The sequence below is a fragment of the Eucalyptus grandis genome, chromosome 4, assembly GCF_016545825.1.
Source record: "Eucalyptus grandis isolate ANBG69807.140 chromosome 4, ASM1654582v1, whole genome shotgun sequence".
NCBI classification, from domain to species: Eukaryota; Viridiplantae; Streptophyta; class Magnoliopsida; order Myrtales; family Myrtaceae; genus Eucalyptus; species Eucalyptus grandis.
The window spans coordinates 30,893,278-30,920,212 of NC_052615.1; the positions used below are offsets into that span (position 1 = coordinate 30,893,278).

Genomic DNA, 26,935 nt, shown 5'->3' on the forward strand with positions numbered 1-26,935 from the left:
CAAAGTAACATATGCTTTTTTTCAGTAAAGATAAGATCCAAATTGTAACTTCACTGGCTCCACTAAACCTAACGCATCACTTTCTTAATTGATTAATTACTCACCTAACACGAACGGCAAGCCGTCCACTCTTTCCTCTTTGCTGGAAAAATACGGTCTAGTTAAAGCCTACGCCCCCACTTGGACCACGTTGTGCGCATGGAGGATTTTGGTTTCTTCTTTTGACGTTTGCTGTTTTCGGGGGACTGCTTACATCACATTTTCAACCAGTACATGGGTAAACTTATTCTGTATCAATGAAAACAATTTATAAATAACATATCCTCTACAAAATCTCACGCTACAGCTTTCAAATGACGATGCCTCCAAGCACGAGATGCTCGAAACGGGGCAAAAGGGGGAAAAAAGGAAAAGAAAAAACAACGCTCCAGACAACTGTTGGGCCAGCAACCACTTGAAACTAAACCAATGACATAAAAGTAAGCAGATAAACTTGCAAACGTTAGCTTTCTTGGGGGGTATTGCTGGATCTGCGATAAGGCACATATCTGTGCTCTTTTGCAGCATTTTTCCTTCTCTTTTTCTCCATAAAGGCGTCCACCTTTCCAGATGCCTGATCATATCATCAAAAAATGTTAATAGCTGCAAGTCAATGTACCAGTTATGACCTCAAAGCAAGAAGGATAATCTTTTGAGGACAGGGAAAAAAAATAATACCTTGAGACTATTATACTTCTCAATAAGCCTTCTTTTACGAATCTCCGCTGCAAGAATCAGACAAATTCAAAATCCTGATATATATTCAGATCTAGAACTAACCACATACGTAGCAAGATCCAAAGACACACGCTGACAATCTAGTTTTAAAAGCATGTATAGCATGAGAATGACCACATCCACGAAGGACAACAAGATGATGTGCCTTTTTGGACAAAAGAAAGATGATGATGCTACATATTCAGGGTACTATTTTTATGTGCATGTGTCCCCCCGTCAACGTCATTGTGAACCTAAACCACTAGCCTCCATCACCCCCACGATTTTATGGACCCTTTGTGCCACCTTCCGGCACCATTGTGCATCTTCCTCCAATGCAATCATCAATGAAGTAGCTCACAACACTGTTATGTATCTCAAAGCATCACCATGGGCATTTTAACCAACATTAATACGCGCTCCGATTAAACTTTCCAAGGACATGGAGGGGACAGTTAATCTGCAAGAGAATTTCCCAAAGAACCAGCCTTGTGTACTCATTTTAAGGCGTGTTGAACCTGAATCAGCTTGATAGTCAACATTAACAATAATATCACGCCTTCCCTAATTCCAGACACAAAATTCCCTGTCATAAGGGGGCAAATCTGCACACAGATCATGAGAGAGTCTGAAGACCTACATTTTTTAAGGTAAAATGGTTTTTTCCCTTGCTTTGCAGCTTCTCTCTCTTTCTTTTTGTGCTCAGCAAGAATTGCAGCCTCTGTTTGCTTTCCTGTCTCTGACTTCAATTGCTTGTCCTGTTAGTTCAGCATATGAAGGGAAAAGAATAAACAGGGTGCACCAGAAAATGGTATTACTGCAACATTATATTTCCGCATTTAAGAAAGGACTCACGATCCAGCCAATTCGACTTTTCAATTCATCAATGACATCTGGGTCATTTGATTTCTTTAACTGCTTCTGTAATTCCTGCATGTCCAGAGGGCCAGTTTATCAGATGAAATAAAGACATCACACAACTGACAATTTCATCTAAAATGTCTGTTAAATTCTACCTTTCTTTCTGCAGGAAGCTCATTCTCATAAAGAAAACCATATCTCTTCTTGAACCTATAGCACAGAAATGCTTGTGAAGATATTATATAGCATTACTCAAAGCAATATAAAGCACTGAGAAAGTAAGATGGCCAATACTAATGAAAGCATGACATATGAATATGATCGTAAGATCGTTGGGACAGAGTATAGAGTCTATTTCAAATTCTACATGACAGACGTACTTGAGTTGCAACTAAAAATTATTCAAATTTTTCTAATTCTTACGTTTTTTACAGAAACTAAAACAAGAAATAGGGCGATCCTGCTACATCTTTGTATAAAAATTCCATTGCTTGTTAATTATGCAAAAAAGGATTGGTATTTTCTCACTAAGGATCACATATGTGACTTCCTTGAACTCTGGAAATGCATCCACTACATGATTCAGCCCCAGAAGAAAGTCTAAGCATATGTATCAGACGACACCAAGTGACCTTGTTCAGAATGCATCTATAGCAATAATTTGTCTCACAAAGATAGATTTAATTTCCTCTATATGCCGTCCTGCAAGAATCCTTTTCAGTCCCAAGCTAAGTCATAACAATATTGTAAACCATCCACAAGTTCATTCCACGCTGCAATTAGGCAATCAATCAGTTCTGCTTTTATGCTTCATCACATTCGACATCAATCATAGACCCAACGAAAAACACCCGTAAAGGATGGTGCAAAATAGCAACTGAATCATATGAAAAATGTAGGATTTAATATCGAATGTGAAGAAACAGCATAATAATCCACACCAACTGGGTGGTCAACAGTAACAAAATAAGCAAATAATTCAAGTATTCTTGCTTATCAAAACCAAAACAATTCCTGGCAAACTATGGTCATTGATGCAGATGAATGAATCAATGAGTTATGATGACCTTATTAACAGCAAGATGCGTTTCTACAAGATCACTGGATAAGCAAAATAAAATCCTCTAATTTGAGGAACAAGCTTCATGTAACACAGCAAAAGAGGAAACGAGGTAATGCAGGCTTACCCCTCCACATTCAATGTACCACATAGAGATTCAAAACGAGGATCCCGTGCAACCTGAAAATAACATAATTTAACCTAGTCAAATAGCATGAACGACTGCATAAACTAACATACACAAGAACAAACTATACATCAGCATTGCAAGAAAGACTATAAACTTAAAGCTATAAAAGCTCAAAATGTTCTATCAACCCCTCCGTGTAATGTGAGTGTAGCTACTAGGTGATAAATGCTCATTTAGACGACCCAAAAGCTAAGATCATGAAACCACAAAAAGCAAATGCATGAGGTTAATAAGAAGATGGCACAAAAACCAAAAGGAAATCATAAAGGAGACGAACTTAAGCCATAAAGAATTAGCAACTATATCAGGATTGGTATTAAAGGGCTGCGGGAGCGAATGCATTAAAACAATTCATAAGCATCTCAACAAATGAGTAGCAAGGACATAGCTTAATGCAATATACAATGATGACAAAGAACAAAAGCTGACCTTCTTAGGAGCCTGTATGACCTCTCTAAATCTCCCGACAGGCTTTTTCCAACTAGCTTCCATTGGCCTGAAAAAAAAACTTGAGTCAACATCTGTGATACACTCGATGCACACAAACATAACACAAAACACTCCATATACTAGAAATACCTATTTTTGTTAGCCCTCTTGGGCTTTTTCTCTTCATTGGGTTTTTTGTACACCGAATGAGAACCATCAGATCGAGCCTTCTGCAATTCCTCAAATGTGACATCTGCCAACTCACGCTCTATCTCCCCCTCCTGATAAAATTGAAAGCAATTTATTTCCTAGCTCCTTAAGATTGAAAAAAACAGAAGAAGATTCACCCAGAATTAACAGTTACTTCATATATGTATTATCACACATGCGCAGGCAGTCATTTCGGCTTACTAACATCTTCTGAGGTAGACAATTCGCTTTCTTCACTATCATCGAACTTTGTTTTGCTTGAAGTCGCCGCTCTATCATCACGGCTAGGCTTCCTCATTTCAGTCTTTTCACTGGTTTTCCCCAATAATTCGAGCCACAGGCACTAATGTAAGGCTTCTACAACAGACATAGAGTAACCGTATTAACCCATTGAAGATTATGTCATGACAAATGAAGTTTTAATAATCTGAAGTTGATTAGCCAGTAGCTCACTTATCTGACATTTTACCCTATCGCCATCCAACAATTACAATAAGATCGGAATCACAATAGCAAAACAACATGATTTCTAAAAAGATCAGAAGGCTGCACTTAAATTTTGGACAAATATCTACATACAGGCTCAAAGCCTTAAGGCAAGGTAATTTCTTCTGACCCTAAAAATAAGACCAACGTAATCAGTAAATCCTTGTAGTTTCAATATGCAGGTGTCTTTCCATAACTACTAGCCTCATTATCATACGATGTCCCACTTGATGGTTTCCTGTAGTCGATCAAAAGATGCGGCAAATATGACCACAGTATTAGGTAACGACGAAACATATCACTGACCCATGACTTTTCATTGGGAAATGAACGATGAACTCAAACAAAGGCACAAGCCCCCTTCACACAGGTCGACAAACTTTCATGGTGCATTAAAAAAAGTCTCTTTTTTCAGTGAAAAGCATAATCTTTGCGCTTTAACACATTGTTTCGTGTTTCGATTTTTCTTTTTATTGACCCCAGCACAATCGACAGGTTTTTTTTTTTTTTTTCCCTGAATGACAAATTCCACAAAGCCCCTGAAAACCAGCTACGCACACAGCTGAAAACGCCTCGTTTCGTCTCGATGATCGGTCGCTACATCTTCTCGATGAGCAACAATTCAGGAAACCAACGTCGACGCGAACCCAATGCCGCTTAATTCCAACATCCCCGAGACGAGAGGGCAGTACGAAGAGCGACTAGAAAGCCCCCCCGCCCGCACTAACTGAGAGATATCCCACTCCTCCTCACATGAATCCATTGACAATTCAGCAGCTTACGACCTCGTACTAGCAGCATATCGTCGACGAGTACGAGGAAAAGCGAAGCAGAACACCAACCTGGAACTTCGAGCTTCGGCGCGACGACGATGAAGACGAAGGAGAGAGAGAGAGATGCCTCTGTACCGGAATTCAGGAGCCGCCAATCTGATTATTAGGGCTTGTTTAGTACATTTATCGGGTCAGGCCCGACATGAATTTGGACCCGATCCATTGACAAGCCCGTTTCAAATTGTGCCTAAATGCAGATTAAAATATTGAAATTTTTAACTATTGTTTAGGAGCGATCGGTTTCATGACCAAGAAGTAGAAATTGAACCGCCCCCCGGTTCTTGAACCCATTCGGAGAATCGGACCAGTGTTTGGTGGAGGTGTCAGTGGGACAGGTCGGTCCGGGTTTCAATGTTACCCGACTCTAATCATAAAGGTCGTGTGCTTTGTCTGATCCGACACAACTTAAAAATCGAATCGAGTTGGGCCGGCTCAAGAGAAACTGAGGGCCAGCCCAAAATACTCCAAATTTTTGGGTCAGGCCGGGCTTTTTTGGCATTCCTTGAGTTTTATGGTGGGTCCATGGAACTGGCTATGACGTAGGCTTTTATTTTTTTGGGTCGCATTGTCCCAAGGTGGCTGCACGTGCAATTTCACTGAGGAATACAAAAAATCGGATTGGACAATTAAAATAATAATCAGAAGACTTTAAAAGAGCAACAAAGAAATGGAGCGCCAGTTGCCGATGAGACCTTTTATAAAATGCTCGAGCTTGCTGCTGATGCACCGTCGGCAGGCTTAACATAGAGACGGGGAGAGACGGGGGTCGCTAGAGGGGAAAAACGGTGAGCGGCACTGCAATTTTCGGAGTGCTGCTCAAGACGATGACGGCGAGGTGAGATGCAGCAGCTTAGAGAGTCGATGGCTTCCGGCGCTGCGAGTGGTGGAGCGTTGCTCGCGGCGGCGGATCGAGGGGGAGGGCTGCGGGCCTATGGCTGAGAGGGTCACGAGTGAAACAAGAGAGATTCAAGTAACTAAGCAATAAGAAAAACAATTAAAGGATTAGGATTTTAAAACATAAAATAAAATAAAAATTATATACATACATATTTATATGTTAGGTCAGTTTATCCAAAACAACGAAAAGCCCTTTTCAAACTAACTTAACCAGGCACAAAGAATGAGAAGCCCTAATGTACAATAATATCTTTATTAGCGTAAGAAACAATAAATTCTAGGGTAATTTTCTGTTTTGGAAATTTAGTTCCTATTTTTTAATAACTTTGGCAATCTTTTTTTAGTGATACTATTTTCATATGTGTGATTATCACATAGTATAGTATTCAATTTTCTATGAATTAATTTTTCCCTTGCTTTTTGTATAATATATAAGGACCTTATTTAATGGGATTTGAGCAAATCCCAACTAAGATTTTTTGTTCGCCGGACGAAAGGGTTACCTGATTTCATTGAAATATTAGTGATGGATAGGATATGGCACCGTTTCTCTTGAAAGAGGAATAGTGCCCCTTTTTTCAGTCAGAAGATAAAGAGCAATGGTGTTATTAGTCAATCGATTCTCTTTAAAAAAGATATATATTTCAATTTTTTTATTTATTTTGTCTAAAATTTAATTAACATATATTATTATTTTTTATTCTCAATGAAGATGTTTAGGCATAAATTATTTTTGATAATTAAAATATTTTTTTGACTAATTTGTCCTAAGGGATATAGGCGTTTTTTTTTTTTTTTTTTCAGTTACTTATTTTCAATAATTTTTCCCTTTTTGTTTTGGTGAAAAGGGACATATAAGCCATCATTGTTGGGCAACCGATTTGACTTAATTGAACTATTTTTTATCTTGCACTTTTGGCGAATGCAACAAAACAGCGCCCCGAGCTTTTCCTCTCTACTTTTCTTCATCTACGACTTGAAACTCTATTGGAAAACTTATATAGCAATTGGTGTAAATAAGTTACACGTGATATTATCATCCTTTTTATTTATTTATAATTTCCAAAATTCAGTTTTCTTTTTAGAAAATTCAACACAATACGAAAACACACTAAATTTTGCGATCATATTATTTTAATTTATATATCAAAAGCAAAATGTTATAGAATACAATTAATTTTGGAATAATATGAATTGCCTAAAAAATTGCAATTTATATCCCACGGCTGGTTTTGGCTTGAATAATTTCCTTGGATTTATTTCTTTAAGTGAATCAAACAATCTCTAATTTGCTCATCTTTCTAAAATTGCTGTTGTGCTAACAAAACTCTTTCTAAAAATCTTGGATCTTTTGCCAAACATATGTCTAGTGCGTTTCTCAACTCTCTCTCTCTCTCTCTCTCTCTCTCTCTTTCTCTATCAAGATCGATTGACAAATGGATGAGAGTTTGCTTAGTTATCATCATCTTTCACGTTCCAATGATCCTTACCTAGGCATATGATATGATTACCTTTCGCTTTCAAGCTATGCCCTTTTTAACTTTCCTGCGATTGGACGGTGCGCCTTCTCACGCCACGTTCTTCTCAACCAGCTTCTGACAACTGGGATTCCTTCATTTCCATCGAATTCCATCGAATCTCATGATTGCCCGGAGTTTCTTTCTTCTCCTGTAATCATCCTTTGACCAAACTCTTTCCAGGAGCATTCACCGTCTTAACGTAGAGCGCACCGCAAGGATGTCTTCGCGGGTCGAGAGAAGGAGCAGCAGAAGCTCGGTCCATGGCAGGCACGATGATCCAGCTCGAGAAGGTGGCGATGAGTGGGAGGTCAGGCCAGGAGGCATGTTGGTGCAGACGAGGGCGAGTTCTGAGGCAGAACACCGGAATCAAGCTCAGGCCTCCAACATCAGAGTCAAAGTCAAACATGGCCCTTCATGTCACGAGGTTCTCATCAGCCCTCAGGCCAGCTTTGGTGAGTGAAATTTCCCCACTCTGGAATCCTTCGTTTGGATGCAAAATCAGGGTCTTCGGTTTCTTGAGCTAAAGGTTTTGGATTTGTTTTTAGAATAAGTTTTCTTTTCCTCTCTTGTTTTTGGTGATTATAGAGGAACTGAAGAAAAAGTTGGCAGAGCCAACGGGTTTGCATCATGAGGACCAGAAATTGATATACAAGAAGAAAGAGAGAGGCTCGAAACAATATCTGGATGTAGCAGGAGTGAAAGACGGATCAAAAATTGTTCTGGTTGAGGACGTTTTAGGCCGCGAAAGACGCTGCCTCGAGATGCTGAAGAAGGTGAAGATAGAGAAGGCTTCAAAGACATTGGAAGGAAACAGCTCGGAACTTGACAGAATGAGTGAGAAGGTAATTTGCAATTCAAAGGATTGTCCTTATCAGAAGATATAGATTCTGATCATCTGGTTTTTTTTTTTCTTCTTTTGTGAGATTTTACAGGTATTGGCTTTGAAAAAGGTGGCTTCCGAAGGTGGGAAAGTCGAAAGTATGGATGTCGAGAAGTTTACCAATGCCTTGATGAAGCTATACATTAAATTGGATTCACTAGTAGTTCAGGGAGAACTGAATTCACAGAAAAGATTGCAGGTACGTCTGTTAAATTCTTTTCTTGCGATGGTCATTTGCCTTTAGGTAATGGAATCTGCCCCACATCCAAACCTCCCTAGTCATCCCCCAATTTTGAACAACATAGTATACGTTGATTTATCGAGGGTCTAATTTTCTGCTCATTTGCTGTTCAACTATTGAAGGTGAGGAAAATTCAGGAGCACATAGAAATGCTAGATGCACTGAAACTGAAGAGTCCGCTCGGACAAGCCATGAAACCAACAAACATGAAGCAGGCCCAGAAGAAGCGAGTGAGATTTGAAGGCCTGACACCAGGGACGCATCAAACACCAAGAAATTCCGATCCGGTGGTGGTAACCACCAGGTGGGAGACCTTTGAATGATGTGAAGATTTGGAAGCTCTCATCTCTGTGGCCCTTGAAGTTCATGACTCATCTGAGGCCAAGTACAGTAGTGGTTCAGCAATAATGCAATGCATCTTCTTCCTCTTTATCAGTTTCATCAAGTAGTTCATCTTCATATGTTGATGTACCTGAAATTAATACAGATCAAAAACTTTGGATTCAATCAGTTCTGTCTAATTCGATCCCGCTTCGCAAAGTCGAGAAACGATCATTGGCTGCAGAGGAATTTCTTGGATAAAACCTGTAATGGAACAGTTAAAGCTTCCCAGTTTGAATTCTCTGTACTTGATCTGGGGCAGGTATGAGGGACAAAAGAGCTGACCTCAAATGAGATTCTTTAGAAGCCTGTAAGTTAGCCAGTCACAACTAGAATGGGACAGCCGAGTGCTTCTTCACGAGGCTTGTTCGTGTCTAGTACAGTGCTTCAATCAGCACAAATAATTTAATTGCTTATTTCTTTTTCTATTGAATTTTCGCCATCTGTTAACAGGTACCAAATGAATAAGACAGGCTTGTTAGAGTTTAGGATAATGTTTCCTTGGTGGTTGCGAGGTTACAACAGGAAAAGGAGTCGATAGAAGATGTTCCTTCGGAACTTAATTAAAGCCAAGAAGATAACAATGGAAGGCAAGATCGGTTGACTTTTGGGGGGATGTAGGTGGTTGTAATGATCTTAGATCACCAGAAAGCAAGCAGTATTCCGTCCAACTTTATCAAAAATCACTTGAATTATGCAATGAGATGATCGAACAAACTCGAAATTGATCCAAGTGACACTCAATGATTGCCAGACCATTCGATGGGCATAGCTATCTTGAGCATTGGTACGAATTCAATCCGGAGTAGATGCTATTGCAGTTAATCTTTTCCAGTGTACAAAGGAGTACGAATTAAAAAAGACTTGGAGTCAATTGTCCATGTGATCTAACTTAAATTAGCAGTTCTGACTGCAACTTACAACCAAAATGAATGGAGAACTTGTTTTCATAAAAAGACAATGAGCTACTTCTTAACTGGCCGTTGTTTATTTATCTGATGCACGATGCGGCTACTTTACGTTTTCTATACCCCTTTTCGGCTGGCAAGTAGAAGTGTCTCCATCTTCCGGCCCGGCCCGTATTTTTGCTCTGTTTATGTATTTTCTTGGTTTTCTTAACCCAAACAAAAAAACATCTTTTACGACTCGGGCCGGTGCAGACAGATTATTTTAGTTGTATATGTCAAACATGGCCTATTTATACCTGCTACTCTTTTGTCAGCCCGACCTGTGCCTGGCCCGATATGTCCAAGTACATCAACCCTCGTAATAGGGGCGAGCGAATCCGAGTTCAACCCGAGAACGGGCTGGTTCGTGATGGTGGCTCTGATGCCGATCCAGATCATAGGACATGAACGTAAAAGATAAAAAGGAAAAAAAAAAATTAGCATGGCGTTTAGGCAGTAATTGCATCTTAGGAATGGTCATATTCACCATTTAGTTTAGGGAATCATCTCTCTTACTTATTTGATTGTTGATATTTGTTTGTCGTATGAGTTTGATTGCCGATGGACATGTAGACATATGTGCTCGAGACTTCAAAAAAGGAACGAGATTGCATGAACAATTTTTTTCAAAACGAGAAAATGTACCAGCTTTGTGTGTTAGATAAATCTCTAGTGTGATCAAATCCCCAGATTCAAATTGCTTGTTCATAGAAATAAATCCACCTCCCTTGCTTTATTTGGCTCCTAACCAACATTTAATAGGTTAGTAGTGGCTCCGAAAGTAAGAACAATTTTCATAATTAATAAGAAATCAAGTTATGATCATAGAGTTGGCAAAAACCCGAGTCAAGCGCAAGCGACACCTCATGAGAGGGGCCGTTTGTGCTCGCTTGGCAATTTCCTTCAAGGAATTTTTATTTCACCTCCAAAGGGTTGTGATAACATGGATGCGTGTTGGTATTGGCAGGCCTCCTGGGCAGACTCAATTCAATGATTAGAAAAAGACATGCTTTGCGAAAGATTTTGACCAAATTAAAATCTAATTGTTGGATTTACAATTATGCTAATTCAGTCTATCCAGCCATTTTTGACCAGCCAGCATTGACGTGGACGCCGGCCAATACTAACGTGGACAATTGTTTAATAATATTTTATTTTTTTGAATTTTGAATTTTTTTTTCCTTTTCCTTTCCTTTTTTTTTTCTCCTACTTCCTCCTCCCTCCTTCCTCTGGCCGACAAGCCAAAGGCGAGCATCGGCGAGGTCGGCCTCACCAGCCAATGGCAAGGCTCACCTTTGCTAGCCATTAGGGAGGGCAAGCCTCGCTCACTAACAGCGAGGCCACCCTCGCTATGTTTAGGGAAGGCCTCGCCTACCTCTAGCCTAGGTGAGGCTCGCCAGCCATGGGTAGGTCATGGCCTCATTGGATTTGGCGAGGGCTGCTAGTGGCTAGGTGAGGCTTGCCCTTCTCGGAGGCCACGAGGTTGAAGGCCACAACCTCACACAGTCTTTAGCGAGGACTACCAATGGCTAGACAAGGCTTGGCCTCGCTCAACTAGGGTGACGCCACGACCTGCCCATGGTCAGTAAGGCTTACCTAGGCTAGAGGTAGGCAAGGCCACGACCTATCCATGACCAACGAGGCTCGCCTAGGCCAAAGGCAGGCAGGGCCTTGCCCAGCCACAGCGAGGGTAGCCTCACCGTCGCTGGGTAAAGCTTGCCCTTGCTAGTGACTGATGGGGGCGAGCCTTGCCATTGGCCAATGTGCTGACCTCATCAACGCTAGTGTCACGGTCCATGAATCCTCCCGTACTCATGACACTTGTGAGTGGTGCTTGGGGTTATCAAGTAAATAGTGAGGAAGTAGAGGGGACGAACACAACTGATCTGTAGGAGTGGTGTCAGGACGGTTAGTGTTAAGAGTTCTAGGATAGAAGGATTATATTACTTAGGAATTCTGAAGGCGAAGTTGGCCTCCCATGCACAAACTAGTCAGAAGCTGATGCCGCTCACCTAATGAGGCTAGGGTAGGCCGAAACCAGTTATTGAGCCTAAGGAGGACTGTCGTCTCGCTTGATGGACTAGACACTCGAGTAAAACTGGGTGTGGTACGATCTTGTATAAAAGAGCTATTCGCCATATTTTTCACTGGAAAAGCTAGAGAATGAAGGCTGGCCTGGCGAATTCTGCTCGCAAGGCACCGCATGGGTCGATTCGCAACCAAGGAAACTATCGACCTGTGACACTAGCCTCTGGCTAGTCGGCGAGGGAAGGAAGGAGGAGGAAGAAGGGGGGGAAGAAAAGAAAAGGAAAAAAAATAAATAATAATAATAATTTTCAAAAAAATAAAATATTAATAAAAATTTATCCACGTCAATGTAAGCTAGACTAAATTGGTCAGAAAAAAGGTTTAAGACTGAATTGACAAAAAAAAATGGTTTAGAATTGAATTGGAAAAATTGCAATAAGTTTAAAACCATTTTGATAACTTTCCCCATGTTAATTGGCTCAATTTGTGAAAGTTTTTTTATTTTATTTAATACATTATTTACATAGGGAAAATTCCAAATAAAGACTCGAAGTATTTTCATTTTCTCAAATAATGGCCTAAAGTAAACATTATTTCAAAAAATGGCTTGAAGTGTCCATATCGGTCTTAAAGAATGGCCTAAAGTAGTTATGGTCATTTCAAATAAGGGCTTCACCTTGTCGACTCGCACATTCGATCATGGGTATTTTCATCCAAATACAAATTGAATTAAATTAGATTATAAAAAATAAAAATAAAAACACACACACACACACAAGCGAGAGGGCTGCGGCAGCCGCCCCATCGTTGATGGAGCGGCAGTGAAGGCCAACAGGGTCACCAGCGCCTGGGGAGGGCCGGTGACCCTAGATGACTAAAGGCAAGGGCCATTAGACTTACATAACGGCAAGCAACCCTCACCTAGATTGGGAAAGGGTCGCCACCCTCTCCTATCTCTAATGAGGGTTGGTTGGCCAGGGTCGTTGGCCCTCCCCCAGGTGTTGGCAACCCCGCTGGCCTTTGCAGTCACCCTACCAGCCTTCTTGCTTGTGTTTTTTTTTTTTAAGAAAAAAAAAGAAAGAAAAAAAGGAAAATTTAAAAAGACAAAATTTTCCTTCACATTTGGCTAGTTCATGCCCTTTTCTAAAGCTGATATATGCACTTCATGTCCTGATTTGAAACAATATCCACTTCAAATCTTTATTTGAAAAAATAAGGGCACTTAATACCCTTATTTGGAATTTTTCCTTTATATAGCACATGACATTTGAATATTTACTCTTCGTTGATGTATAACTCATAAGGTCCTATCTTGAGTTTTATGCTTATTTTTGGAACTTATATGGCTGAAGTCATTGAAACTAAGAAGTATCTAACTTACGATATGGGCAATCCAAGAACACCCATTGCTGAGACAATCCCTTCGAGGGACAATTCCTTGAATGAATACTCAAAATCATGTTTTTCATACTTACGAAAGCATTTTTAGTGTGGTAAATTGTTTGTTCTGAAGTTTGCAATTTTTTATGCTTAAAGTTGTTGAGCTCTTTTAAAAAAAGATTTTGCATAGTGACTGTTACATGTTTAGTCCACCAATTCCACTAAAGAATATCAAGATTGACTAATTTAATGAATGATGTGGAATGGATTAAGCATACTAAATGAGACGAGTCGGGATGATGAAAGGCAAACCCTATCTCATACACAGTCCTCTACTCATAAACTTGTGAGGTGAGTGTAGGAAGGTTCATACCCACAAGGTAAAGAGTTCTCTCACAAAAGGTACGACAACCGAAATGATGAGGGGCAATTCATTTCTCTATCCCAAATACTACAGGTGATCCATTGTTTAACCACTTTCTTATACACTTATGAAGATTTTTTTTTCAAATTATCCTTATCAAGAACCACCCCACATCGGAGCAAATTGGAAGTAAGACAACATCATGTGGTGAGGAAAATGAAAAGAAATTTTTTTGCTCTCTTTAAGTCGTGCTATTACATTGAATTCATGTGGTAATTTAAGTGTCTTAGGATGACGAAGGGCTATCCTACATATGTATATCCTTTGCACATCCCACTTGAGCCTGCAATTTCATTTCTTCAAACCCAGTTGGTGATCATCCCCTACATTGGGGCAAGGCAAAAGGTAGATGAAGACTCCTGTGTCATTCAAAGTGTAATTGATGGACGTGTGCATTGTGCGTAAGAATCGAAATCAAAATAGAGTTAGGGGGCATGAAAAAGTAGTGCGGTTGGTAAAAGTAAGGCCAATGCCCATGAAAAAGAAGTAAAGACAAAAATGAATGAAAATTAGGGGCAAAAAAGCAACGTACTTGGTAAAAGTAAGACCAATACCCATAAAAATAAATGAAAAAAAAGTGTCAAATAGATGACTATTAATTGCAAAAAATGTATCCCAATGGAGCAATACTCAAAGTGTCAAGATCAATAGTGCATTTATAATGACAATCCCTAGTGAAGGAGAAGACCGATGACAATGCCTAGATGATCATCAACTTTAACCCCTATACACATCTTTGAGCCAAATAATCTTTCGTTTCTCAACCCATGAACCTAGTCTACATTACGTCTCTTGCAAAGTCTCTTCTAATTATAGCACTTGAATTAACATAGGAGTTCACATGTCTTAAGCATCGCTCGAAGAAGTGCGGGCAAGATCATTTCTTTCTCATTTTGTAGGATTCTTGACTTGTAAATCCAGAGATAATTGTGGAATTGTTCTTTCAATAACCTTGACTGAAAGAGTCCCATTTATTAAGCCATCGACTAAGCCCACATTATGGTCCATGTTAAAGATCTATCAGATTGATAAGGTTGTATCGCTTGCAATAATACTCGGACCTTGGTCAATACAATGATGGTGAGATGGAGTGATTCTCATAAAATAGCCCTTCTAGATGAGAATGAGTGAAAGTCTTTCCTAACTAAAAGTCTCTCATTTAGTATTCTTAGGAAATCTATGTCATGAGTGAAAATTGTCTTGAACGATAATTTTCTCTAGTGGAAATTTGGATGATGCAAAAGTCATTATGTATAAACCTTGATTGAATTGATAAAAACTTCAGTGGATTTTGAACTGTGCATTCCAGAATAGCCTTAATTGCTTATTTCTTTGGTGAATGCATTTTTGCTCTAATCATGTCTGACGAGTAATGTTTTCTCGAAGACTCAAGAGTTCCTGACATTCAGGTTCCTTTTAAAATGCCTCATGATATTAAGAGATGAGAAACATTCATGAACATTCAAGATGCGTCCTTGATGTTCCAAAACTTATTTTTACTAGGAGGTATTAGAGATATCACTAGATAAATATATCTTTACCCATACTCTAAATACTTGTCATTGTGCAAGTATTCTCTCAAATGCACCGACACTCGACTTGGTCGAGCTGTCCCCCAATTTTTTTTTTCCAGATTTAGTCTGATTAAGGCGACTAAATAAAGGTTCGAGTCCTGGTCAGATGATCTATGCTGTAATGCTAGGCGATTGAAGAAATGTTCGGGTCCTGGTCAGATGATCTATGTTGTAATGCTAGGCGATAGAAGAAAGGATCAGGTCTTAGTCAAGCAAAACCTCATTTTAGACGACCGTAGAAAGGTACGGGTCCTGGAAAGTGATTTCCCGTTTAGGGGACCGTAGAATGGTACAGGTCCTAGACAATATTTGTTACTCTAACAGGTGACCATAGAAATGTATGGGTCTTAGAAAAACTGTTTCTCATTCATGCGACCGTAGAAAGGTACGAGTTTTGGAAAGTGATTTTCCATTTAGGCGATCGTAGAATAGTACGGGTCATAGACAATATTTATTGCTCTAATAGGCGACTGTAGAAAGGTACGGGTCCTAAAAAAGTAATTTTTTCCATCAAGGCGACCGGAGAAAGGTTCAGATCCTAGATAGTCAAATACAGCCATACTAAGCGACCGTAGGAAAATACGAGTTCTAGAAAAGCGGCCTTCTTACAAAACCCTGTTACTATTCTAAGCGACCGTAAAAGGTACGGGTTCTGGACATGTAACACCAATTATCTTAAATTGCTCTACCTCCCAAAAAGGTAAGTCATTCCAAATAGGTTCCTTTATTGTTTACATTAGCATTTTCATGCATCATATAAATGACATTTCAAAATGAGATTCATTTTCCAACAAAAAATCATTCATTGTGTGTGCATGATCAAAATTTAGGTCTCAATTTATTTTTGAAGGCAACCTCTACAAGCTCACTTTGAAAGAGGGGCAGCTGTTGATACCTAAATTTTGATAATTTGATTATTTGTTTACTGCATTAAAAATTATGGATTAATTCTTAACCCCTAAACAAAAAATTAAAATTAAATTGCATAACATATAGTTTTAAAAGCATTTACTATTTAGTTTATAGTTGCATTTGTATTGGACTGGTAGACGGGTTTGAATTAATGGTTCTAAAATTTAATTTAGTGAATTGGACTAAACCTGCAACGAGAGAGAATTTGGCCAAGGCCATGAACATTGTTAGTGGTAAAAAAAATATCATATAGATTGGAGGGTTGAATTAAGAAAGATGAATTTCTCAAGGGGCAATCATATTATACTCGTTTGAGTTTTTTGGCGATTGGCGGACAAGATGAAGAAGATACTGTCAATATTTTGATGGAATTGAGCCAGCCACTAGTCTAACTAAATTGGGAATGTGATTTGCGAGCAATGGGTGAGGAGAAAAAACTTGATTTCTACACATGTGAAATTTAAAAAAGGAAAAAGATAAAAGTCATAATATATTCAGCATCTACAAAAGGAGCAAAGACCTGCTCTCCTTCCTTGGAAGATCCTCGGCTACCCTACGTATAAAAAGCTAGACCTATTATGAGAGAAAGGGGATGGGGGATTGGATCTAAGAATCTCAACACACATAATAAAGAGAAACACACGCAAGGGAGAGAAGAGAGAGAGAAGGGTCCCTGATAACTCTATAAAAATATAGTTATTTTACTTATTTTAGATAACAATTAATGCAATATCTATGAGAAAATATTTAGATTTTCTTATGATTATTTGAATTTTCTTTGTTTATGCAGAACCGGATGATTATTGGGCGAGGGCTCCTCGCTCCGGGCGAGGGCCCCTCTTTGTTTATGCAGAATAATGAGATATGGAGAATATAAAAATTTTAAAAAATTAAAAAAAAATTTAAAAAAAAAAAACAGGAAAAGAATGGCAAAAAATTGATCAGGAATTCAAATCAAGAAGCAAAGTGGAAGATAGATATCAAATCAAAAAAATCAGGAATTCAAATCAAGATTTATCTCCAACTAACTTTTTTATGTGCAATTGCTTGGAGCTTGGATATATCCTCTAAATCGGAGAACATTGAGAGAGAGAGAGAGAGAGAGAGAAGTTAGGTTTTTGGTTAGATTGTTTTTCATTCTTTTGAGAGTTTTTCAAGTATTTTGAAGTGAAAACAAAAATGGTGACAGAATTCTTGTTTTTTTATTCAAGATGTTGGGTTTGATTTATATTTTTATTTACTCTTCTACTATGTTCTAATTTTATTTTGTTAGGGCTATGATGTAGTCTGACCATGATGATGTGAATTTCATGATTTTTATGTTTTACAATTGATTTCATTCACGTGAGTTATATATTATTGTGCATAATGCTTTTGAGTGATTGGTTACCACTTGAATGATCTGATGTGCATGTTTAAGACTGAGAAGTGATAATATGCAATTGCTCATTATAATATATAATCATGAATTAAACGTGGATAGAGATATACCGCGTTATTTGTGTAGCTTTCAGTGATAAGGTGATTCAAAAGACTCATTGTAAATCGGTAATATTCATAATTTTTAATGCACTTATGTTTATTTTAATTCACATAGAGATATAGTGGATTAATAAGCTTAGTAGGTTTGTTATACCTAGAGATAGGATAGTAAATAGATTAGGAAATTCCGCTATCACATGTTTGATATCATTCTTGTACCCACAACAATCTGAAATTCATATCTAGTGATTATGGTGAAATCGGATACTTTAACATATTTATCTAATCGATTTACTGCATTTAGTCTACAAACGCGTCCCCACCCCATCCCCCTTGAGAATGTGGGGATTTGAACCCCTCACCTCCCCCTTCCATGTTGGAAGGGTGGCCACTGGGACGAATCCCAGTGGTTGGAGTTTTGTAATTAGAAAAGTCATAATTATGCCATTTGCGAATTTCCGAAAAATAAATGTTCCTGCTTTATAAATCTGGCCTCGCTCGTGAGTATATGGTCCCGGCATCTACAGCAAAAACAGCCCCAGAAATTCTTAAATATGTGGAACATGTGGAAGTGGTTGTGTGGCCTTCGACAACGTTCTTCATGACTTCAATGCGCGAATGGAATTAGAAGGGTGCATTGATAAATGAAAATAAATAAAAAGAAGTCAATTTGTTCCGAAATACTTACTTTTTTTTTCAAGAAGAAGACCGGGTGACGTGGCCGGTCTAAACGTCTGAAAGGAATTTCAGTGTGGACTGGGGTACCTTGTTGGTCTTGTCAAATTGCCTTTTTCTTTTTCTCTTGGAGTTTTGTAAATTTTTTTTTTGTCAGTCCTACTCTATTCCTACTCTACACTCACCCTCAGACTTTTGCTCTGCCTCTTGCAGGGCGGCGTGGGAGTCGAAACCCACTCCTGAAACTTACGCGTCCCCACCCCATCCCCCTTGAGAAGGTGGGGATTTGAACCCCTCACCTCCCCCTTTCATGTTGGAAGGGTGGCTACTGGGGCGAATCCCAGTGGTTGGAGTTTTGTAATTAGAAAAGTCATAATTATGCCATTTGCGAATTTCCGAAAAATAAATGTTCCTGCTTTATAAATCTGGCCTCGCTCGTGAGTATATGGTCCCGGCATCTACAGCAAAAACAGCCCTAGAAATTCTTAAATATGCGGAACATGTGGAAGTGGCTGTGTGGCCTTTGACAACGTTCTTCATGACTTTAATGCGCGAATGGAATTAGAAGGGTGCATTGATAAATGAAAATAAATAAAAAGAAGTCAATCTGTTCCGAAATACTTACTTTTTTTTTTCAAGAAGAAGACGGGTGACGTGGCCGGTCTAAACGTCGAAAGGAATTTCAGTGTGGGATACCTTGGGTACCTTGTTGGTCTGTCAAATTGCCTTTTTCTTTTTCTCTTGGAGTTTTGTAATTTTTTTTTTTTGTCAGTGCTACTCTATTCCTACTCTACACTCACCCTCAGACTTTTGCCCTGCCTCTTGCAGGGCGGCGTGAGAGTCGAAACCCACTCCTGAAACTTACGCGTCCCCACCCCATCCCCCCTTAAGAATGTGGGGATTTGAACCCCTCACCTCCCCCTTCCATGTTGGAAGGGTGGCTACCCCATCCCCTGGGGGCGAATCCCGGTGGTTGGAGTTTTGTAATTAGAAAAGTCATAATTATGCCATTTGCGAATTTCCGAAAAATAAATGTTCCTGCTTTATAAATCTAGCCTCGCTCGTGAGTATATGGTCCCGGCATCTACAGCAAAAACAGCCCTAGAAATTCTTAAATATGCGGAACATGTGGAAGTGGCTGTGTGGCCTTCGACAACATTCTTCATGACTTCAATGCGCGAATGGAATTAGAAGGGTGCATTGATAAATGAAAATAAATAAAAAGAAGTCAATCTGTTCCGAAATACTTACTTTTTTTTTCAAGAAGAAGACCGGGTGACGTGGCCGGTCTAAACGTCTAAAAGGAATTTCAGTGTGGACTGGGGTACCTTGTTGGTCCTGTCAAATTGCCTTTTTCTTTTTCTCTTGGAGTTTTGTAATTTTTTTTTGTCAGTCCTACTCTATTCCTACTCTACACTCACTCTCAGACTTTTGCCCTGCCTCTTGCAGGGTGGCGTGGGAGTCGAAACCCACTCCTAAAACTTACGCGTCCCCACCCCATCCCCTTGAGAAGGTGGGGATTTGAACCCCTCACCTCCCCCTTCCATGTTGGAAGGGTGGCCACTGGGGCGAATCCCAGTGGTTGGAGTTTTGTAATTAGAAAAGTCATAATTATGCCATTTGCGAATTTTCGAAAAATAAATGTTCCTGCTTTATAAATCTGGCCTCGCTCGTGAGTATATGGTCCCGGCATCAACAGCAAAAACAGCCCCAGAAATTCTTAAATATGCGGAACATGTGGAAGTGGTTGTGTGGCCTTCGACAACGTTCTTCATGACTTCAATGTGCAAATGGAATTAGAAGGGTGCATTGATAAATGAAAATAAATAAAAAGAAGTCAATTTGTTCCGAAATACTTACTCTTTTTTTTTTCAAGAAGAAGACGGGGTGACGTGGCCGGTCTAAACGTCTGAAAGGAATTTCAGTGTGGACTGGGGTACCTTGTTGGTCCTGTCAAATTGCCTTTTTCTTTTTCTCTTGGAGTTTTGTAATTTTTTTTTTTTTGTCAGTCCTACTCTATTTCTACTCTACACTCACCCTCAGACTTTTGCCCTGCCTCTTGCAGGGCGGCGTGGGAGTCGAAACCCACTCCTGAAACTTACGCGTCCCCACCCCATCCCCCCTTGAGAATGTGGGGATTTGAACCCCTCACCTCCCTCTTTCATGTTGGAAGGGTGGCTACTGGGGCGAATCCCAGTGGTTGGAGTTTTGTAATTAGAAAAGTCATAATTATGCCATTTACGAATTTCCGAAAAATAAATGTTCCTGCTTTATAAATCTGGCCTCGCTCGTGAGTATATGGTCCCGGCATCTACAGCAAAAACAGCCCCAGAAATTCTTAAATATGCGGAACATGTGGAAGTGGCTGTGTGGCCTTCGAAACGTTCTTCATGACTTCAGTGCGCGAATGGAATTAGAAGGGTGCATTGATAAATAAAAAGAAGTCAATCTGTTCCGAAATACTTACTCTTTTTTTTCAAGAAGACGACGGGGTGACATGGGCGGTCAAAACGTCTGAAAGGAATTTCAGTGTGGACTGGGATACCTTTTGATCCTGTCAAATTGCCTTTTTTTTTTTCTTCTCTTGGAGTTTTGTAATTAGAAAAGTCATAATTATGCCATTTACGAATTTCCGAAAAATGAATTTTCCTGCTGTATAAATCTGGCCTCGCTCTCTCACCATCCCGAGGACTCTCTCTCTCTCTCTCTCGCATACACATACAGACATACAATCCTTCCTCCTCCTTCACCCGCTGTCCCTCAGCAGACAAACATTCCTCATTTCCGACCAAATCAGATTAAGGCGAGCCCGCCATGTTGGCATCCCCGGTCCCCAAAGACTCGACATCACCGCGGCGGAGGGATCAAGAAGATCCTAGTGCCGAGGATCCCAGCAAGACCAGCCTCGGCCTCCTGCTCAATGAGGGCCGGTCCTTGTCTGCGATAGCCGTCCCGATGGTCTTGACCGGCCTCCTGATCTACGCCCGCTCGGCCATCTCAATGCTCTTCCTCGGCCGCCTCGGCGACCTCGCCCTCGCCGGCAGGTCCCTTGCCATCGGCTTTGCCAACATCACGGGCTACTCTGTCCTCTCTGGCCTCGCCATGGGTATGGAGCCCATCTGTGGCCAGGCCTACGGGGCTGGCCGGTACAAGGTTCTTGGCCTCACCATGCAGAGGACTATCCTTTTGCTCCTCCTAACTTCAATCCCCATCTCTGTCCTGTGACTCAACATGAAGCCAATCCTCCTGTATTTTGGGCAACAAGATGACATCTCGTCTCAAGCTCAGCTGTACATCCTCTGCTCGCTCCCTGACCTTGCCGTGCAGTCGCTCTTGCACCCACTGCGCATATACCTCCGCTCACAGTCCATTACAATGCCGCTCACCTTCTGCGCTGCTCAGGCTATCATCCTCCACGTCCTTATCAATTACCTCCTCGTCAATGTGCTCGGCCTCGGGATCAAAGGCGTTGCGATGGCTGCCGTATTGACCAATATCAATCTCGTGGCATCGCTGATCCTTTACATACTAATATCCGGCGTGCATGAGAAGACGTGGGGCGGGTTCTCGTCAGAATGCCTCAAGGCGTTCAAGTCCCTCGTGGACTTGGCGGTCCCTAGCTGCATCTCAGTCTGCCTTGAGTGGTGGTGGTACGAGATCATGATCTTGCTATGCGGGTATCTGTTGAATGCATTAGAGCTCGTAGCTCAAATCAACGAAGGTCTTGATTCGCTTGCGCAGGACTTGCGTCAACTTATCGACGATAGGGAAAGCTCCATAGGTTTGGCCAATAATTCCAGAGCACCATGCATCTTGCTTATCTGCACAGCTATTAAAACCATCCGTCGAAGATTTATGTTCAGAATGGGAAGGCAAGATGATGATCTAAATTTCCGACTTGCCTTTGCCAGTATAGCTGTTGCTCTTGGATGAATTGAATGTGGTCTCCTGATGTCCGTTCTTCTTAGTGGCTCGCCTTGGCCAATTTCTGTTGCCTGCGTCCTAATGCTGGTAATCCCGTTCGTGTTCATCGCGAGCTAAAGCATTATTAGTGATTGGGCGCTAGTTTGTGGCTTTGGGTGTGGTGAAGCACGTTTTATGTGAATTTCATTTGTCTGTAACCTTTCCTCCACTGGTACTGATAGGAACGTAGTTGTTGTATTACTACTACACCCGCTTATCTGCAAAATCATTTTCTTTGTCTGTAACCCCCTAATGAACGTCATTAGGGGGTTTACATGCTCTGTTTTTCATCAAATGTCTCTGTTCATATGAAAACTGTCTCGACATGAATGTACTGCGACTCTAAGCAAATATCAACGGAAGCCGCTATTTCCATGCCTCCATTGCTTGCCCAAGTGGCTCTATCTATTTTAACAGCTGACATATTCGCAAAAACAAGTGTACCTCCATTTAAGACAGATTTCCAAGTGGCTCTATCTATTTCCCTGTCATTTCGGGTTTGCACGAGTGCTGGTTACGTGAAAATGGAAGCCCAAACGCGCATGTAAATTTTCAAATGATTTCGTTTGGGCTTCGTCTTACCTATCAATCAGAGGTAATTAACGAGCGGATGCGGGTCAATTAGAGCCGGGCCTAACTTCGTCGCCAAGGCTAACAGTTCTCCATGTGTTTTCCAAGTCTTGAGGATGCTAACTCTTTAGACAGGAGTTTCGCTATAAGACCTCTCACGTTCGGCGCTTCTAGCGAGGATAAATCCACACGCTCTTTACTAGATCAGCCCAATCACATATCTAGATTATTAAAAGTGAGTCCTATTTTTTTAAAAGAAAAAACATATGCTTATTCTAATAGAAGATTTTCCATCGATTAGATTACCCTATACATTTGGTCTAATAGAAAAATTTTATAACGCTCGGAAATGTGCTAGGTCCTTCTCGGACACATTATTCACGCTAAACAACGCGAGCATCATCTCGCAACAATGATTCACTCGCAGATTAGATGGATTTAATCTTGTTTTGTTGACATTCTCATGACATTGAAATAGGATTTACCTTGAAGCTTGCGAAAGTCTTAAGTATTCAGCGCAATTTTTAATCTTGTTTTACTGACATTCACGTTGGTCATGCTCATTCTCTTAAACAGAACTGGCTTTTAGATGTAATTAGGCTTTGTGATGTCTTCATCAAACCTTGAGTTGAAACCTTTCTTAAGACAAGTTGATTATAGCCCTATCATGACCTACCCTCATGTGAGCCACATAGAATTTGGATTATCGTTGTATTCCAATTTTCTTTATAAGGTTGTCAATCTCTTTGTGCCTAATCTCGAAAGAAAATTATCGTTGCATTCCAATTTTCTTCGAAGTCTAGTGGATTTGTAGAATGCCTATGCATGGAGACGTAATCTAGGTTTGGGTGAACTTCGATAACAAATTTTCTGGCATGTTCTTCCGATTCTATTCTTTTAATAATTATATTTGTCCAGTGGATTGTTTGCTTGTGTTATTTTTTCTGGAATTGGCATGTGATTTCATAACAATTATGCTCAAAAGGTCCTTAGTGTCGGTCAGCCATACTATCTTTTATTTAGCTAAACAGGGGGCAATGACTAATCAGTCGTAGAACACTAATCTATGTTTAACCCGAATAACCGGTTGCCCTTGACTTTAATACTCACTATTGATGGTCTCTTGTTAAATTGAAACCCTTGATAACCAAGTACCATCATGCATACCATTTCCTATTACCACTGTATATAAGTTATTTATAAAAATAAAAATAAAAAGTATGTATCATAAAATGTTTTAGAGTTAAGATAAATAGGTCAAAAATCACAACGAGGACACTATATGAATAGGGCTTATAAGATTTTTTGGGACCACAACTAACTGTTCTAAAAGATAAAACTATTAAATGAAAATATAATTTTAAGTATTATAACACTTTTCATCATACACTTGTGCAACGTCATACAAATGTCATTCAAAACATTTTCCAAAGGGTTACCACGTTTCATCGTAAAGCAGTTCAAAGCGTCGTAAATATTAAGTGATGTTATCTTTGTTATTTTGCACCGTTTTTCAAAGGATTACGACTTTTCATCGTGACATGGTGCAAAATGCCGTTAGTAATAAAATATTATAGTAATTAAAAATTTAGACGTTTTCAAGGGGCTTACGGCATTTCTAGTGATGGTGTTGCAAATATCCTAATTATTTTGGTTTGTTTAGTATTTTACGATGGCTTTCAAAGACTGACGACCTTGTGCAATAACCAAATGCAAATTGTCGTGAAAACACAAGTACGTAAATTTTTAATATCGCACAGCGTTTAGTAGTATTTACAATGTCAACTCTTAAGACATTGTAAAAATGTCATAAATTTTATAACTTCTATTATTTTACAGAATTGTAGATGCACATAAGATACATTTTAAGTCGATCTTTTTGGTGTTCTATTCACCGGGCATCACAAACATTTCAATGCTTTCGTCTTAATATTTTACTTGCACTTATATTGTACTTCATTAGAGATGCTGGTATTTTTTTAGGCTCCATTCGTTTCACAAAAACTAACTTTCAAGAGAACATTTTCTGGATTTTTTTGGCATTTGGTTCATGAAAAATAAACTAGTCAAGGAAAACATTTTCTGCTATTAGACAAAAAACCTTCAAAAGTAGGGATAATGTTTTTCAATTTTCAAAAAGCTGAAAACATTTTCAATAACTTCTTTCGCCTCACTTTCTTTCATCAAACACATTTCTTTTTTTCTTTTTTTTATATTTTCTTTCTTCTTTTTATATTTTTGAAAATTGAAGTTTTTAATTATTTTTATTTTTATTCTTATTCTTTTTCTTTTCCTCGACTAGTTGCCGATCACAGCAACAGTTGGCAACCGTTCCACAGGGCAGCTCGAGCCTCACCACTTGCTAGATATTAGCCAAGCTCAAGCTTGTCGGCCTGTGGCGAGGCGGGCAAGGCTTTATTGGTAAAATATGGCTTTGAATTGGATAAAATAATGAAGTCAGATCTCCGAACTGGATGGAACAAGCAAGTTGGACTTTGAAGTGTAATACCACTTTTTTTAAGGATTTATTTATCCCATAATATTGCTAATGGTTACCAACAAACTTTCTCCAAGATACAACAAAGTCTCAAACAAGAATACTAAAATGCATTCTAGTATTCATCCATGGTCTCTCATGATAAACAATTGAAAACAATAGTTATATATTCTTTCGAAAGAAAACAAAAATGAAAGAAGAAGATTATGATTGAACAAACACGTTCAACATTTTATAGCAAAAATGAAAAGTTATATCCAAACAGACACATTCAATAATTTATAGCAAAAATAAGAGTTATATTCAAGCAGACACGACCTTCAAAGGATTAAGAAGTTATCTCTAAACAAATATGAATCCTGAGATAACCATTGGAAGAAATAATAAGATTCGGAATTAAATAAATAAAAATAATAATTGTAACTCTTTCTAAAAAGTTACACTATTTTAACAAGACGCTATGATTATTTTTTATAAAAGTAAATCCGAATTTTCCAATAAATAAAAAATAATGATCGTTGATTAGTATCAAATCTCGTCCACATGCGCACTCACATTTTTTTTTCTAATGTAGGACAAGGCACCTCTTAATTTATTTTATAGACAAACTATCAACAATCCCCCACTTTATTTGTAAAACAAAATTACAAAAATAAAACATTAAAAAATATACAGCCAAAATTTATGTGAGATTAATATACATATATAAAGGTTTCGTTCGAGTTAAACATTTACTTAATGCAAGCATCTCAAAACTTCATCAAAGTAACAAGTAGCTCGACTTTAAATTTATACTTTTAAATAATAGAATTTAACATATTGTATATATATTAATATCTTGTTTCAGCAAGAAGTTTTATATTACTCCACACTGTTATGGCTTTATGTTTGATCCTATTTCATAAACTCTCTAGAAAGCAATCCTAATTTTCATAAAAAGTGATATCACTTCTAAGCTCATATAGATGAAGTATCTATCATGTGTTTCTATTATTATTAACATATTATAAAACTATACTATACTTTAACTAAAATTTGATTCAATCTACAAAACGTAACAGACAATACCGATTTCTCATATCAAGGTTAGCATCAGTATCAAACAATCATATTCAATAACTTATTCTTATTCATTAAACCTTATAACTAGTGATGTTCTAGAAAAATGTCGAGTTACCGTTACTAGTAATTTAAATTAAAGGGTTCCAACCCCATTTCTTGTGAGGTTATTTTTACCATGTCTCTTGGTAAAGCTTTTGTCAAAGAATCTGCAAGATTATTGGTTGACCTCACATAAACAATTGTTATAGTAACATCTTTAATCAATTGTCTCACATATTTATATCTTAAACTAACATGTCTAGACTTACCATTATAAGTGCTACCATAAGCTCTTACCAAAGTAACTTGACTATCACAATGGATAGAAATATGCGGTATAGGACTAAGTCATATTTGATATCCAACAACAAATTCCTAATCTATTTAGCATCTTTCCCAATTTCTGCTAAAGTAATGATTCAAATTCCATAGTTGAGTGAATTATACACATTTGTTTCTTGCTCATCCAAGAAACAGCACAACTATCAAATGTGAAAATCCATCTAGTAATGGATTGTTTATTACGCACAGTTATAATCCAATTAGAATCAATGTATCATTCTAATGCAACCAAATAATTATTATAGAACAATCCCAAATTTTTCTTTTCCTCTTAAGATAACCAAAATCCTAGTAAT

General features: G+C 38.9%; 2 protein-coding genes and 1 pseudogene across 3 annotated transcripts; 2 read left to right on the forward strand and 1 right to left on the reverse strand.

The window, feature by feature from the left end:
• Window positions 1-283: 283 nt before the first annotated feature.
• Window positions 284-17,126, reverse strand: LOC104441799 (ribosomal RNA processing protein 36 homolog). 2 transcript variants are annotated; one of them, XM_039311584.1, is made up of 11 exons: window positions 17,093-17,126; window positions 4,835-4,876; window positions 3,712-3,863; window positions 3,447-3,577; window positions 3,297-3,363; window positions 2,805-2,857; window positions 1,773-1,827; window positions 1,612-1,686; window positions 1,397-1,514; window positions 718-764; window positions 284-613 (listed from the first exon to the last, which is right to left on the reverse strand). In XM_039311584.1, exons 3-11 carry the CDS (start codon window positions 3,802-3,804, stop codon window positions 503-505), a joined length of 750 nt encoding a protein of 249 aa, XP_039167518.1. In that variant the 5' UTR covers window positions 3,805-3,863; window positions 4,835-4,876; window positions 17,093-17,126; the 3' UTR covers window positions 284-502. The 2 variants fall into 2 exon arrangements, with proteins under 2 accessions (XP_039167518.1, XP_018727816.2); XM_018872271.2 differs by lacking the exon at window positions 17,093-17,126 and having other exon boundaries at window positions 3,712-3,860; window positions 4,835-4,887.
• On the forward strand, window positions 7,147-8,873 carry LOC104430162 (BAG family molecular chaperone regulator 1). The gene is made up of 4 exons (XM_010042920.3): window positions 7,147-7,694; window positions 7,828-8,084; window positions 8,175-8,321; window positions 8,486-8,873. Exons 1-4 carry the CDS (start codon window positions 7,460-7,462, stop codon window positions 8,684-8,686), a joined length of 840 nt encoding a protein of 279 aa, XP_010041222.1. The 5' UTR covers window positions 7,147-7,459; the 3' UTR covers window positions 8,687-8,873.
• A 3,854-nt stretch (window positions 17,127-20,980) lies between the features above and the next one.
• On the forward strand, window positions 20,981-22,099 carry LOC104430163 (annotated as a pseudogene).
• Window positions 22,100-26,935: the final 4,836 nt, after the last annotated feature.

Excerpts from the sequence above, each read along its gene's own strand:
- LOC104441799 (XM_039311584.1), bottom strand. The coding sequence starts at position 3,804 with ATGAGGAAGCCTAGCCGTGATGATAGAGCGGCGACTTCAAGCAAAACA. Across the intron at positions 3,364-3,446 it reads AAGAGGGCTAACAAAAATAG|GCCAATGGAAGCTAGTTGGA; the intron begins GTATTTCTAGTA and ends TTTTTTTTTCAG. Across the intron at positions 1,515-1,611 it reads AAAGTCGAATTGGCTGGATC|GACAAGCAATTGAAGTCAGA; the intron begins GTGAGTCCTTTC and ends CTGAACTAACAG.
- LOC104430162 (XM_010042920.3), top strand. The coding sequence starts at position 7,460 with ATGTCTTCGCGGGTCGAGAGAAGGAGCAGCAGAAGCTCGGTCCATGGC. Across the intron at positions 7,695-7,827 it reads CAGCCCTCAGGCCAGCTTTG|AGGAACTGAAGAAAAAGTTG; the intron begins GTGAGTGAAATT and ends TGGTGATTATAG. Across the intron at positions 8,322-8,485 it reads ATTCACAGAAAAGATTGCAG|GTGAGGAAAATTCAGGAGCA; the intron begins GTACGTCTGTTA and ends CAACTATTGAAG.